A 14,013-nucleotide genomic window follows, 5' to 3' on the forward strand; every position below is an offset into this window, starting at 1 on the left:
TAGTTATGAGCACTTGATACTCTTCCAGAGGACCTGAATTTTATTCCCAGTCCCACATCAGGAGGCTGACAACCGTCTGCCATTCCCACTCCATAGGATCTGGTGCCTCTGGTCTCCATAGACCTCTGCACTCATGTATATATCCAAATATGAGTGCACACACATACACATGCACGTGCACACACACACACACACACAGTTAAAAATAGTAAAAACAAAATTTGAAAAAGAAGAAAACAAATGCACATGATTGTATGCAAGTATTCCTGAAAATAATTCAAAAACATTATTTCTCATTCATAGAAACATCTAACATGTTTTGGTAAGACCCACACCTCATCCCTCCCCTCTGATTCCTCCCCACCTCACGCCTTTCCCCTCCCAGCTTCATGAGCACTCTTCAAGTTTATTTTTAAAATGCCATTGAATGTATTTAGTGCTGCCTGTGTGTGCGTGGGTGTCCAATGACTGACAATGAACACAGACCCTCAGAGACCTAATCATCGAAGAAAACTAACTCTTGCTCTCCAGAAGCTGTCAGTCAAACCCCTCAGAGAGGGGTGGGACTTCCTGCGCTTCCCATCACCACTGATGCCTGGGGAATTTGGCTTGCTTGTGCAAGTCTTGTTCCCAAAGTCTCATTTGCTGAGTTCATGTCTCAACTGAGGTGTCATGTCTTGGAAACACAGTTTTGCCTCAGATGTAGCAAAACCTCTGGCTCTCTCCTCTCTTTTCCATGATGGTTCCTGATCAAGGTCTGGAGAGTGTCCAAGAACTCTGGAAATAGCCTGTGATATTTGTGTATATGTGTGTGTGTGTGTGTGTGTGCGCGCGTGTGCACGTGCGCGTGCGTGCGCGTGTGCATGTGTGCAAATGCACAAGGGATCCCACTGATCAACAGCATGAGGAAAGGTAATCTATACTATTGGGCTTTTTATTTGATAGCATGCGGTGTCTGGGAGAGCCATTGTACTGGGCATCATCAGATAACTTCATTTAAACCCCTTTTATGTATGTCTCTATTTTTAGGAACTTCTATAGTAGTAGGTCTCCATATAGAATTTGCAGAAGATTTTAGTATTATTTATTCCCATATTTCCCCTATTTTTACTCTTATTTATTTAGTATTATTTATTCCTATTATCCCCTCCCCTGCTCCTCCACCCCATTTAACCCCTCCTGTCCTGTTCTATCATTTCTCCTCCATCTTCCTATCACATACATTTCACTTCCCTTTTCTTGAAATCTGCCTTCTCTGGGCACTTCAGTTTAAACACACATGCATGCACACACACACACACACACACACACACACACACACATCTAAATATTTAAAGTTAGATCCAAATATGATGCAGAACATGCGGCATTTGCTTTACTGGATCAGGGTTACCTCACTCCAAATTATTATTGAGTTCCTTCCATGTGTCTGTGAAATTCATGGTTTCATTTTAATTTACAGTAGAATAACAGTGTACACACACACACACACATACACACACACACACACACACACACACACGTATGCCATGTTTTCTTTACCCAGTCATTCATTGATGGATATCCAAAGCAGTTTCTATTTCTTGTAGTTTGTGAACAGAGGACAATGAACACACATTACCAAGTATTTTTCTAGTAGGATTTAGAGTCCTTTGAGAATATATCAGATATATTGGATATTTGGTATAGTTGGATCATGTGATATATCCAGTCTTGGTTTTTGAGGGACCGCCACGATTTCTTTCTTCCTTTCTTCCTTTCCTTTTCTTCCTTCCTTTTTTTTTTTTTACGATTTATTTATTTATTTTATTTATGTGTGTGCACTGTTGCTCTCTTCAGACATACCAGAAGAGGGCATCAGATCCCATTACAGATGGTTGTGAGCCACCATGTGTTTGCTGGGAATTGAACTCAGGACCTCTGGAGGAGGTTGATTTCTACAGTTCCTCCCTCAGTTTGTTCTTCAGATATCCATGTCAGTATGTATGTATACACACACACACACACACACACACACACACACACACACACACACACACATATATATGCCACTCTGTGGTAGGATGAAATCTCAAGGTAGTTTTAATTCGCATGTCAATAATAGCTAAAGATATTGAACATTTATTTAAAATCTTGCTTAGCCATTTTATTTCTTCTTCTTAAGAACTTTTTGATTCCTTCTGTGTCCCTGTTTTTAACTGGGTGGCTTGTTTTCATGATGTTTAGTTGTATGACTTCTTTCTATGTTCTAGACATAAAGGCTTTGTCAGATGTATAGCTCGCACAGACCTTCCCCCCATTCAGGAGGCTGCATTCAAGTGGTGATGTTCTTTGTTTTAGAAACTGTTTGATTTCCCCGACCAGTACAAGGGATTGAGGTGCATATTTTGTTTATCAAAGCAGACCTGGGCTCCAGGTTCTCCCAGCATCCCTCAGTCCCTACCTGGCATACCCTGTCCTAAACATTGAACTTTCCAGTCCAGGGGCTGGGCTGCCCTGCCCTTAGAGGCTCTGCCCTATATAATCCAGACATTTTGGTCTCTTGCTCTCTTCTCCCTCTTCCTGTGAGAGAGCACTTTCTCTCTTTCTCCTCTTCCCCACCACACCCCATGACAACTTCCCTGGCCTCCCTTGACCTCAAACCTTGGGGCTAGTAAACTTGCCCTGAGAGAGCAGCTTCCTAATACACCTGCCTTTAATATAATCTAATCCAGTTTAAATGGACTCATGTCACCTGTGGAAGAGATGACCTATCAGAAGCTTTTAAGTTTCATGTGGTCTTGCTGGTCTTAATGCCTGTGCTACCAGGGCCCAAAAGACAAACACAGCATGGCTTCACTCTCATGATGTGAAGAGAAAAGACCCAGGAGAGAAAAGACCAGACAGGCAGTGCCTCAGCCAAGCACCCAGGAGTATGGATGAGCCACACTTGCCTCCCCTCTGATCTCAGGAAGCTCCAAGCCATGCTCAGAGAATCCTCCACACCTATCTGTCTCAGGCCATTTCCTCAGTGATAGCTTAGATGCCCAGAGGAGGGCAGGGGACAGACAGCATGCAGTGCTGCTGTCCTGGGCCAGGGAGGTCCAGGTTCCCACACACTGTGAGTTAGAATGCCCCCCAGGAGGCAGGATCAGTGGCTCCAGCCTTATCTGTCCCAGCTGATAACAAGAGAGAATCCTCCCCCCTCTTCCCCTCTTCCCCTCTCCCCCTCTCCCAGTCAGCCACTGCCAGGCAAGGCCTGACTGCTGGGTCTCCTTGGTGGCAGACAGGCAGCAGCTCTGTCTGGGGTGACATGCCAGACTCCTCCTTTGATGGGGAGTAAATGGCTCAGCCTGGACCACAAAGGCCTGCTGCAGAGCAAGTAACAGTGAAGTGAGAAGGGTTATCAGCAGTTCTGACACCAGGGCCTCTCCTCTGATGTTCCTCAGGCCCCTGTGCCTTTAGCAAACACCAGAGGTGAGACATCCCAAGCTGCTCCCTGTCTCTCCTGTCTGGCAGGCAAGGCCTTTCTCTCCCTTTATGTACAGTTTCCATTAAGAAAGTGTAGATTTCCCAAACCCTATCTGAGCAGTGGGTGGACTTGTGGCTCAGGAGGTTTAGCTTCTGCCTAGCAAGCAAGTAAGCCCCAGGCGAACAACAGCAAAGCAGATGGGTGGGTGCCAAGGTATCTGGGAATTGCTTTTTGTGACTCCATGGAAATTAAGCCCAGGAGGAAATGGGATTGGCCAGGTTCACACTTAGGTATTGAGTCTGAATTTACATGAGAGTCTGAATTTACTGGATAAATTTCCCAGCTCTTGTGTTATGCTCTCAAATGTACACTGTGAAATTTTTAGTAAAAGAAATTATGTGGAAGGAGGGTTAGATTTGAGATAGCTCTGTTAAATGAGTATATCAAAAATTTCCCATTACATTCTATACAATGACCATCAATTTGTTGGTTTATTGTTTCTCTGTGTAGCCCTGGCTGTCCTGGAACTTGGTCTGTAGACCAGGCTGGCCTTGAACTCAGAGATCTGCCTGCTTCTGCCACTCAAGTGCTGGGATTCAGAACTCAGCACAATGAACTATTTAAAAAATTTTCCCTTGGGCCTGGTGAGATGGTTCTGTGGTTAAGACCACTGGCTGCTCTCCCAGAGGTCCTGGGTTCAATTCCCAGCCACAACATGGTGGCTCATGATGACCTATAAAGGGATCTGCTGCCCTCTTCTGGCATTCAGGTGTATTATGCACACAACACCCATACATTGAATAAATAGATGAATGAACAAATAAATAAAATAATATTAAAAATATTAATTTTTTTCTTTGCATGTCTGGCAAAGGGATATACTTACTTACTTAGAATATAGATGATTTTCTTTATTAAATTTATATATGTTTAAATATATATACATTTTAAATGTGTATATGTATACATATATATAATTATTCAGCTCATGTAGAAGTTTGTATTGATTTGAAACAATAAAATGTTCTTGGTTTGCACATGCAATTTAACTGTGTTCTTTACCAGCAATAAATATTACATTTAAAATTGCATTTTTGTGTCGCCCTGAAATCCTGAGGCCACATCCTCTCTATGGGTTTTGCCCACTGGTGTTTGCCAGTTCCTGTCAGTTCCCAGCCCACAGAACCCTTCACTGGGAGGTTACAGACTGGGGAGCCTCACCATTTCCTTCCTGATTTAACAGCCTTTTGGATGAAGCTTACATTTAAAGTAGAAATAAGTCAAGTTAGTGTCAAACATTATTTCAACTTCAGAGGATACAAGATTTTTTAAAAATGAGTTTCTGCATAAAGTCATAGAAGATTTTACCAAACCATTGCTAAGTGTCCTCCTTTATGATAAGGATGGAGCTCAGGTCCTATCTCAGCAGACAGAAAACCTGAGGATCAGAAGCCCCAGGTTGTCCACTCCAGTGATTCAGGCTGCAGCATCTCAGCTCAGATAAAATGGATGGGTGGGCTGCGGACTCTGCACAGTCTACATAATCTTTCTCAATGATCTACTTGCCAAAGGGCTTAACCTCTCAAGGTTCAGCTTCCTCACCTCAGCATCAGGGAAGCACATGTCTCCCCAGAGGCTGCTGTGCACAGCAGAGGGCAGAGGCTCCATGTGTGGGAGCTGATAAGCGCCCCAGGATGCAGAGCCTGCAGGGTCTCCCCTTTGCCTTTCTGTTCAGCATACAGGACCTGTGGAAGCACTCCTCAGCTGCTAAGTCCCACTGTCCAGACCCCCTCTCCAGCTGAGCCCTCTTTACCTCCCAGTCCAAGAACTTACAACAGGCAATCTCCACTTCTATCTCTTGCCAAAGCTCTTTGGTTTGTTGAGATTTCAACCTTGTCAATTTCTTGTTTGTTTCCCAGTGAGATTGAGGAGGCCTGTTGTCTTAGTCCCTAATGGTTTACTTCAGGCGTTGGCCACCCTGCTGTCACCAATACTGTAAATAGCACTGGGACTGTAAATAGCACTGGGAGGCTGGCAGCCTTTCTCCACCCCTCTGCATCCAGGACTCTATAGGGTCAGCACTTCCAGCCTGATGGTTCAGCACTCCTGACCTGAGAGGGCTTTAGCACCTGGACTCAAGGATCTTCCTTTAGCCCTGCTGTCTCTGGTCCAGGCAGAGGGCAGAGACATCTTCATCTTGCAAGACTGTGCATCCTGTAACCTGCTAGAGTGATTCCAAGACCTGGAGTAAAGGGTGCCTCCGGGGCTAGGACATTTGAGTTTCAACTTCTGTGGTCACTGATCCCCAAGCACAGATGAGAGCGAACTCACCAACCCAGGGTATCGGTATGAAAATGCATCAAGCCAGGTAAGGGCAGAAGCCAGCCAGGTATTAGAAAGTCAGGCTAGGAGGGTTGAAATTCTCTGGCTGTCTTCCATCTCATGACCTTTCTAAACTGTGATGGCACCTTTAAAATCTACAAGTGCTACAATGACTGTGGATGCGTGTGATTTTTATTATGTTATAAATGTGCTATATATTTTACATTATGATTGATGTGTGAACTGGGCTTAGTCTGATTGTAGACTTGAAAGTTCGATGATTTTTTAATTATTCTAGGCCCCTGTTTTTGGTGACTGTCGCACAGCTTATCAGTCTGGGATACAGTAAGTTAACTCCCCCTTCCCTCAGTCCCCAGAGTTTCCGTTATAAATCGTAAAATCTCTGTCTGTCCGTCACTATTAGTTTCTTACTTTGTCATTATTTAAAGGCTATCAGAGTGAAGGAGATGGTGCCAGAGAAGTCAGCAATATCCTCTCTCCAGTGATCCCCGGGAAGACACTGGACAGAACTCTGAGTAATTCCAGTAGAAAGAATGACATTCCGGAGGGGGCGCGCCTATGGGATTCCCTTACTGACTCCAGCACTTTGGGAGAGAGTAAGTCTTAGTTCTGCGACATCCTGGGCAGTGGATCCGGAGACCCTGGGCAGTGGATCCGGAGAATCGGGACTGGAAAAACAAGGGAAAATCGGGGTAGAAAGGAGACACCGACAAGAGCATTTTTTCACCTTCAAGTTTAAAAACAAAACAAAAAAACCATAAAAAGGAAATTTTAGTGATGCCTTTACTATCAAGTTTCAGAGATAACGGCTGCCTAGCCTTCAGGCAATCCAGCGTTCCCAATGGCTCCAGGAGGGGTTAGCGACATCACACCCATGGGTGGTCCTGCCTGGGAGGCCTGTGGTTAATCACTGCCCACAAAGTCACATGCTGACTTTTAACAGTGGAAGAGAGAGGGAGAGAAACAACTTGGAGGGTGTCAAGGGCTGTCCCTGCCCGGACCCCGCCCACATTCCTGCTAACTTCTTTTTCAGTCTTCATCAACTAAAAAGTGGGGTTTACCTAGCAAACACACTCAGCAGGGACGGTCCCTCCCCTCCCAGGCTGTGAAGCCCTGCCCTCTGCGGGAGGGGACTTGCCAAGCTCCAGAGGCTAACACAGCTGCTGACCCAGGTCATCCTTGCAGGTGCAGTCCCTGTATCCCGCTGTTGCCACAATGGCGGCACCTGTGTTCTGGGCAGTTTCTGCGTGTGCCCTACGTATTTCACTGGTCGCTATTGCGAGCACGACCAGAGGCGCAGGTGGGTGGAGCAAAAGTGGGCTGGGTGGGGACTGGCTTGGGAGAGGGGTAAACTGACAAACCTGTTCTGGCCTCTGCAGAGACTGTGGCGCCCTAGGGCATGGAGCTTGGACCCTGCACAGCTGTCGCCTATGCAGGTGCGTCTTCTCAGCCCTGTACTGCCTCCCGCACCAAACGTTCAGCCACTGTGGTAAGAGCACCTTCCCGCTCCCTGACTTTTACCTCACACACTATACACTTGTGTCTTCATTGTTAGTGATTGGTGCACATTTGCTTGTGCTAGGAGACATAGAACATCTGCTTGTTCCAGGAGACATAGAAATGAGCAAATTAATGAAGTTCCGATCGTTGTGAATCCGCGGTGAATGTACGGCATTATTTACATTTTTCTGCGGGGATTGCTGGATGTACTGTAACTTGCCAGCAATATCCCAGTGAATTGGGGGGTGGGGGGGTGGGGTGTCCAGAAGCTACAAGGTGCGGAGCAGAGTTAACCTGGGAGCCAAGCTAGCTTAAGCAGATCACTAGCGATCTCCAAACACTGGGTACACAGGTACAGCGCTAACAAGGAAGGGAGGGGTTGCCACATTCCGACCTGATGTCTTGTGCTACAGCCTTCCTCGTCTTTTTTATTTTAAAAAAAAACTAAAAGGGCTGATGATTTTATTTTCACATTTCACAATATAAGTGAAAACTTTTTTTTTTTTTTTTGTATTACTTCTCCCTTCAAAAATATTCTGTTAGGAAGGGAAGTTTCCTTTCCATGCATCTAGTAAACACTCAGGCTCAGCACCAAGATCTCCTGGTGGAACAGAACAAGAAATACAAAACGATCAAGAGCGCTTCTGCTCTTATCTGTCTGGCCGGGTCATGCCAGGCTGTGTGGGCACCATCATAGGGCAGGCGGGAGATCTCATCATGGGAGGCCTGGACATCATGGGAGGCCTGGGCAGCATGGGCATGTGGCCTCCCATGGGCGGTCTCATCCCAGGAGCTGGTCCCATGGGCATCATCCCAGGAGGAGGGGGGCCCATCACTGGCATCATGGGAGGGCCTTCCAGGTGGGATGCAGGCATCATGCCAGGCAGAGGAGGACTGGGGAGACTGGGGGGAGGTGGGATCATGGCCCCTGCAGTTGGAGGAGCAGAGAATGGAGCTGGAGGGATCTTTCCTTGTTGAAATGCAGCCGTTGTCTTGTCGATCAGGCTTTGAGCCTGCTCCTCCATCCATTTCTGGTAATAGTCCTTTCACATTCTCTTTGTGTTTCCGACCACCGCAGTGTGTCTTCCTCACAGGCGGAGAATAGTGGGTAAGATACGTATCACAGTAGTCACAATAAAACTTAGGCATGTTGCTCCACAAGCCGTTGGCTACCTCGGTCCCTGACACCAGGGAGCCTTCCTCATCTTAATAGGAGCTGGTGTGGACTCCCAGTGGTAGGCACAGTGAGTGAAGGTTCACCGTTCAACCCGGTGCTGTTTCTGCCTCTGTCACTCCCGGGTGGTTTAGCTGTGCACTGTGTGGAAGGAACACAGCCATGAAATGAAACTGGAGCCCCTTTCCCGCTCTTTCTCAGGCAGCTCTGAGCTCCTCGGTAGATGTAGCAGTGACATCTTGCCTCCTTCCCCAGGCAGTCTAGGAAGGGCCGTGCCAGAGCAGGGAAGGTCCTCAGCTGCTCTGCCTGGCCCCACTCTTAGGATACAACACTGGGTCGGGCCATTAGTGGAGGGGGACTTGCAATGGTTGGTTCCTTCCTGAATTCCCCCCTCCTCTTCCTGTGGAGCATCGGGATGGTCTCCAGGCCCAGCCTTCAACATTCCTATGGCCTTCCTTCCCTCTGCTCACTGAGCATACAAAAAAAAAAAAAAAAAAAAGCCCTTTCTCTCCCAAGCAATCTCCTTTTGTTGGGTTTATGGCTCTTGATTTTCCTGAGTCCCAGAGGTTGGAGGACACCAATTTTGGGAATCAGGGTAAATTTACAGGCTAGATCTAGTGGCTTTGCAGATGGTCTCAATTCTTACCAGAGTTTCATTCCTGGGAATGTGGAAAATGCGGTCGTTAGCAATCTCCCACGAAAGGTCTGCAGAGCGGTATCTGAGCATCAGGATAGCCAATCACTATTTCACGTCCTTGGAAACATCCAGGACTGAGACTCCTGTATATCTGCCAAAGTCGGTGGCACAGGCTTCTGAAAATATGCTTCCGTCCATCCACGCTGGACAAAATATCAAGATCCTTCTCCAGGGTAGCTGGTCAGGCCCAGAAGGTGCAGTAACAACCTTGTGCCTTTGATCCTCTGATGGCACTGCAGGTCCCATCTCAATGGTGGATATCAGCAAGAGGGAATGGGGAATACCCTTTTCAAGCTCTCTAGCTGATGCTTGGGAACTAAGGAAGGTTGCCCGTGTAGTTGTGCCCACTGTATTCTTAACCAGTGTGCTTTGCCCACTTACTTCATTGGATTCCACCACAGTTTATGAGTCCATCGCCTCTCTGTTTGGGGAAAATGAAACTTAGGGATGAAAACTCCCACTGGTAGCAAACAGACCACTGTGTCACCCATGTACCTTTCCTGGAAGACTATGAATATTCAATATGAATGAACGTCTTCATTTGTGATAGTCTTATTTAGAATGTTGAAAAGTGGCTGTGTTTTACATCTAATCCCAAGAAAACTGTCTTAGTCAGGGTTTGTATTCCTGCACAAAACATGACCAAGAAGCAAGTTGTGGAGGAAAAGGTTTATTCAGATTACACTTCCACACTGCTGTTCATTGCCAAAAGAAGTGAGGACTGCTATATCAGGGTCCTGTCAGCAAAATCTTGCTGACCCTGATATAGCTGTCTCTTGTGAGGCTATGCCAGTGCCTGGCAAACACAGAAGTGGATGCTCACAGTCATCTATTGGATGGAACACAGGGCCTCCAATGAAGGAGCTAGAGAAAGTACCCAAGGAACTAAAGGGGTCTGCAACCCTATAGGAGGAACAACAATATGAACTAACCAGTACCCCCCAGAGCTTGTGTCTCTAGTTGCATATGTAGCCAAGGATGGCCTCGTCGGCCATCATTGGGAGGAGAGGCCCTTAGTCTTGCGAAGATTATATGCCCCAGTACAGGGGAATGCCAGGGCCAGGAAGCGGGAGTGGGTGGGTTGGGGAGCAGGGCAGGGTGAGGGTATAGGGGACAATTGGGATAGCATTTGAAATGTAAATGAAGAAAATATCTAAAAAAAAAAAAAAAGAAAAAAAGAAAAGAAATCAGGACTGGAACTCACACAGGGTAGGAACCTGGAGGCAGGAGCTGAGAGGAATGTTGCTTACTGGCTTGCTTCCCCTGGCTTGCTCAGCTTGCTTTCTTATAGAACCCAGGACTGCCAACCCAGGGATGGCACCACCCACAATGTGCCCTCCTCCCTTGATCACTAATTAAGAAAATGCTGCACAGCTGGATCTCATGGAAGCATTTCCTCAAGAGAGGCTCCTTTCTCTGTGATAACTCCAGCTTGTGTCAAGTTGACACACAAAACCAGCCAGTACAGAAACATAAGAAAATGTTTGAGATCCCTTCATAAGATGTCAATGTGAAAAATCACCTTTGAGATAATTATAATACTTTGATTCAATCTATGGGCGAGAAGGAACACAAATAGACACCATCTTATGGGGTTACATCTTCCTCCAGCAGCCCCCAGGCTAAGAGTTTCCTTGCTCTGACTGGGTCTTCCACCTGAAAGAATGAAAAACTCCCACCTAGTTCAGGTTGGACACAGCCAAAGCTCTCCCCCTTAGAGCAACCCTCAAGAAGTAAGAATATATAAATGTTCCTGAGCACCAACAGCAGATGAAGGGCTGGGGTCGGACTCAACACCAGAGCCTCTGGTTAGCATATGCCAGGCCCTGAGTCCTATTTTCAGAAATTCAAGGGGAAAAGAAGTCAATTGACTATTGTGTAGTAGGGTATGTGTCATAGTAGCTAGAATGTTCTAAACCTTGGGTTTAGCCTCTAGCAACAAACATGGTGGCTATAAGAAATGCTGGTGTGTTAATCTGAGCATGAGATGGATCCAGGCCAAGCCACTACAAGTTCAGTTCTCCCTTTATATTTATGTGTACATGTGTGTCTGTGTGTGCATGGCATATGCATGCAGATGCCCAAGAAGGCCAGAAGAGGGAGCTACAGGCAGTTGTCAGCCACCAGGCATTTGTGCTGAGAACAGAACTCTGCTCTTCTGCTAGAGTGCTGTTGACCACTCACTGAGCCACCTCCTAGCCCTCAGTTTTTCCTTTAAACTGCACATCTGGCAACAATAAAAACCAAACCAACCAACAAATAAATGAATAAATAACTGTGGGTAGACCCAGCCTCTGGCCTGGGGTACCTGCTTCCAAGCAGCTCTGAGCTTGTAGTGTATACCCAGATTTCAACCATGACAGGCATGCATTTTGGGGGGTGTCCTTTTGGTGGGCATGGCTCTTGTGGTGTACAAGCACAAGGGGGCCACCTAATTCAGTGGTGCTTCCAGCAGAAGCTGCAGACTGGAGCTCTTAGAAGCACTGAGTCGGGATCTCATACTGAGATGTGGTGTTTCCCTTATCACAGAAGGCCCTAAAACCTCCAAGAGGAGAAGAGAATCTGCTCTTGTAGTCTGTGCAGCAACAGAGGCACACTGACAGGCAGCAAGTGCTCAAACTTGGCTTCAGCTCTTTCCTTCTCACAGATGCGCAAAAGTATAAGTATATAATAAGGTCTCAGGTACCAGCAACAAGTCATCCACGAGTAGCAGGATTTTTTTCTTCCCTAGTGTAACAAAGAATAGTGGGGGTTCACAGAATAAGGAATGTAGATTTATTTTTTTAAATCTAAATCCACAGTGGATATTCTATTTTTTTCTTTCTAATCTCAAGGAATCCCATGAGAAGCACATCCCAGTGGCCACGGGTCTAGTTTGAGACCCCCAGGTTGCTTCTTTTACAGAGCCTGTTGAAACTGTATACTTGAACTTGTATTTTGTGTGTAAGAACCCAAGGGACCTGAATCTCCCCCGTGGCCTCCATTCTCCCAGAAAGGTGACCCTGTGTGATAGACCCTGTCCTCCGCTGACGCCATGTGTGTTTTACCTGTGTATGGCCAGGATCTCTGTCCGGGATCATCATTAATTGCTCTTCTCCCTCCTCCTCTCCCCTCCTCCACTTCTCTTCCTCGTTTTTTGAGGCATACAGGATATCACTGTATATCACTGGCTAGGCTGAACCCATCTGCCTCTGCATCCCAAGAACTGGGATTAAAGATGTGTACCCTACACCCAACGTCAATACTTAATGCTCCTTTGTGTGGGTTATGGTTTTTTAAAGGTTTGTTTTATTTTATATTTTTGTGAAGCAATCTCTGACCAGCCACTTTACCTTAATCTGTGAGCCCTAGGTCTGAGTGAGAGACATTGTCTTAAAAAAAAAAAAATCCTAAAGGTGCTTGAAGAGTGACAATCAAGGTTGACCTCTGACCTCTACAAGCGTGCAGATACCTTGCACACACACATGAACTCATACCTGCATATATATAAAGACCCAAAGAACTAATTTGCACAGAGAGTTGGGCCATCTATGTAGCAGGTGGCTGCAAATCAGTTCTATTTGTTCTGAATGAATCAGGGACAATACTCCCAGGCTTCCCCATTCTGCCCAGGAGCTAAATAAAGACGTTAGGCTGAAGGGCTGTTCACTTGGAAACACCTAGGCACTTATTTCCCTTCAGCTCTCAATGCTCAGTGAAAATTTAGGGGTCTCTGGTTACAGAGGAAAATAACGTTTCCTTTGATTGCTTTGAACATATGCTAAGCAAGAGCTCTGCCATCCTGAAGATGGCCAGATATGGTGGTGAACACCTTTGGTCCCAGCATTCAGAAGGCAGAGGCAGGAAGTCCTCTATGAGCCAGAAGCCAGCCTGGTTTGAATACTAAGCTCCAGGCTAGTACTAAGTACTGAGTTCCAGGCTAGCCAAGGGATGACCACTGTGACCCTATCTTAAAGAAAAATTATACACACACATATGTAATAGAATATATGTGTACACACAGGCACACCCCCCAACACTGTTGTGATTATAAAAAGATAAAGAGAAATAAGAATATGTTTTATGGGGGTGTGGTGAGGTGTGGGGGAAGGGGATGCCTCAATGGGCCCATGCCAAGGCACCCCTTCCCCCTGAGGGACCAACCACATGTGGTATAGCATAGGATAGAGTTTATTTGGGGGATGTGGATGGGGAGTTAAGAGAGTAGTAGAGGCAGAGAAAGGCAGAGAGAAGGAGAGAGTAGAGAAGTAGAGGCTGGCCATGACCATGTGGAGAAAGAAGGGAGAAGAGAATGGGGAGAGGGAGAGTAAGAGAGTAAGAAAGATTTTCAGGACAGCCAAGGCTACACAGAGAAACCCTGTCTCAAAAGACCAAAGAGAGGGAGGGAGGGCGGGAAGGAGGGAGGGATGGAGGGAGGAGGGGGCAAGCAGTCCCTCTTATAGTGGGCCACGCCTACCTGGCTGTTGCCAGGTAACTGTGGGGGTGGAGTCCAGACAGAATACCAACACACACACACACACATAGGTTGGGGGGGGTGAGGGGGCAACAGGCAGGAGAGGGCTTTAGAGAGAATAAGTACAGACATCTCTTTGTTCCTGCGGCCAATCCTGTAGCCATATATTTTATATATTCTCTGTGTTCTTTTCCAGACATGAAAAGCATCCTTTCTTCAGGCGCCAGAGGATTAAGAGAATGCAGCATCCCAAGCCTCCTCCTGCTGGTGCTCTGCCTCCTCCTGCAGGGTGTGGCTGGTAAGGGCTGAGGCTCCCAAGTGCGATGATAGAATCTCCTCCGGAGGTGTCACCCTTGATGACACATGACACCACAGTGTGCCAGCAAGAAAGCTGG

General features: G+C 46.6%; 1 protein-coding gene and 1 pseudogene across 1 annotated transcript; one reads left to right on the forward strand and one right to left on the reverse strand.

Annotated features, from left to right (window-relative positions):
• The first annotated feature begins 5,766 nt into the window (after positions 1 to 5,766).
• LOC110294071 (cryptic protein) lies at positions 5,767 to 13,994 on the forward strand. The gene is made up of 6 exons (XM_021162080.2): positions 5,767 to 5,819; positions 6,072 to 6,118; positions 6,223 to 6,390; positions 6,980 to 7,094; positions 7,174 to 7,283; positions 13,815 to 13,994. Exons 1-6 carry the CDS (start codon positions 5,767 to 5,769, stop codon positions 13,925 to 13,927), a joined length of 606 nt encoding a protein of 201 aa, XP_021017739.1. The 3' UTR covers positions 13,928 to 13,994.
• Positions 7,945 to 8,443, reverse strand: LOC110294078 (U1 small nuclear ribonucleoprotein C pseudogene; annotated as a pseudogene).
• Positions 13,995 to 14,013: the final 19 nt, after the last annotated feature.

This window comes from Mus caroli, unplaced genomic scaffold (assembly GCF_978045245.1).
Source record: "Mus caroli unplaced genomic scaffold, Mus_caroli_1 scaffold_1, whole genome shotgun sequence".
NCBI classification, from domain to species: Eukaryota; Metazoa; Chordata; class Mammalia; order Rodentia; family Muridae; genus Mus; species Mus caroli.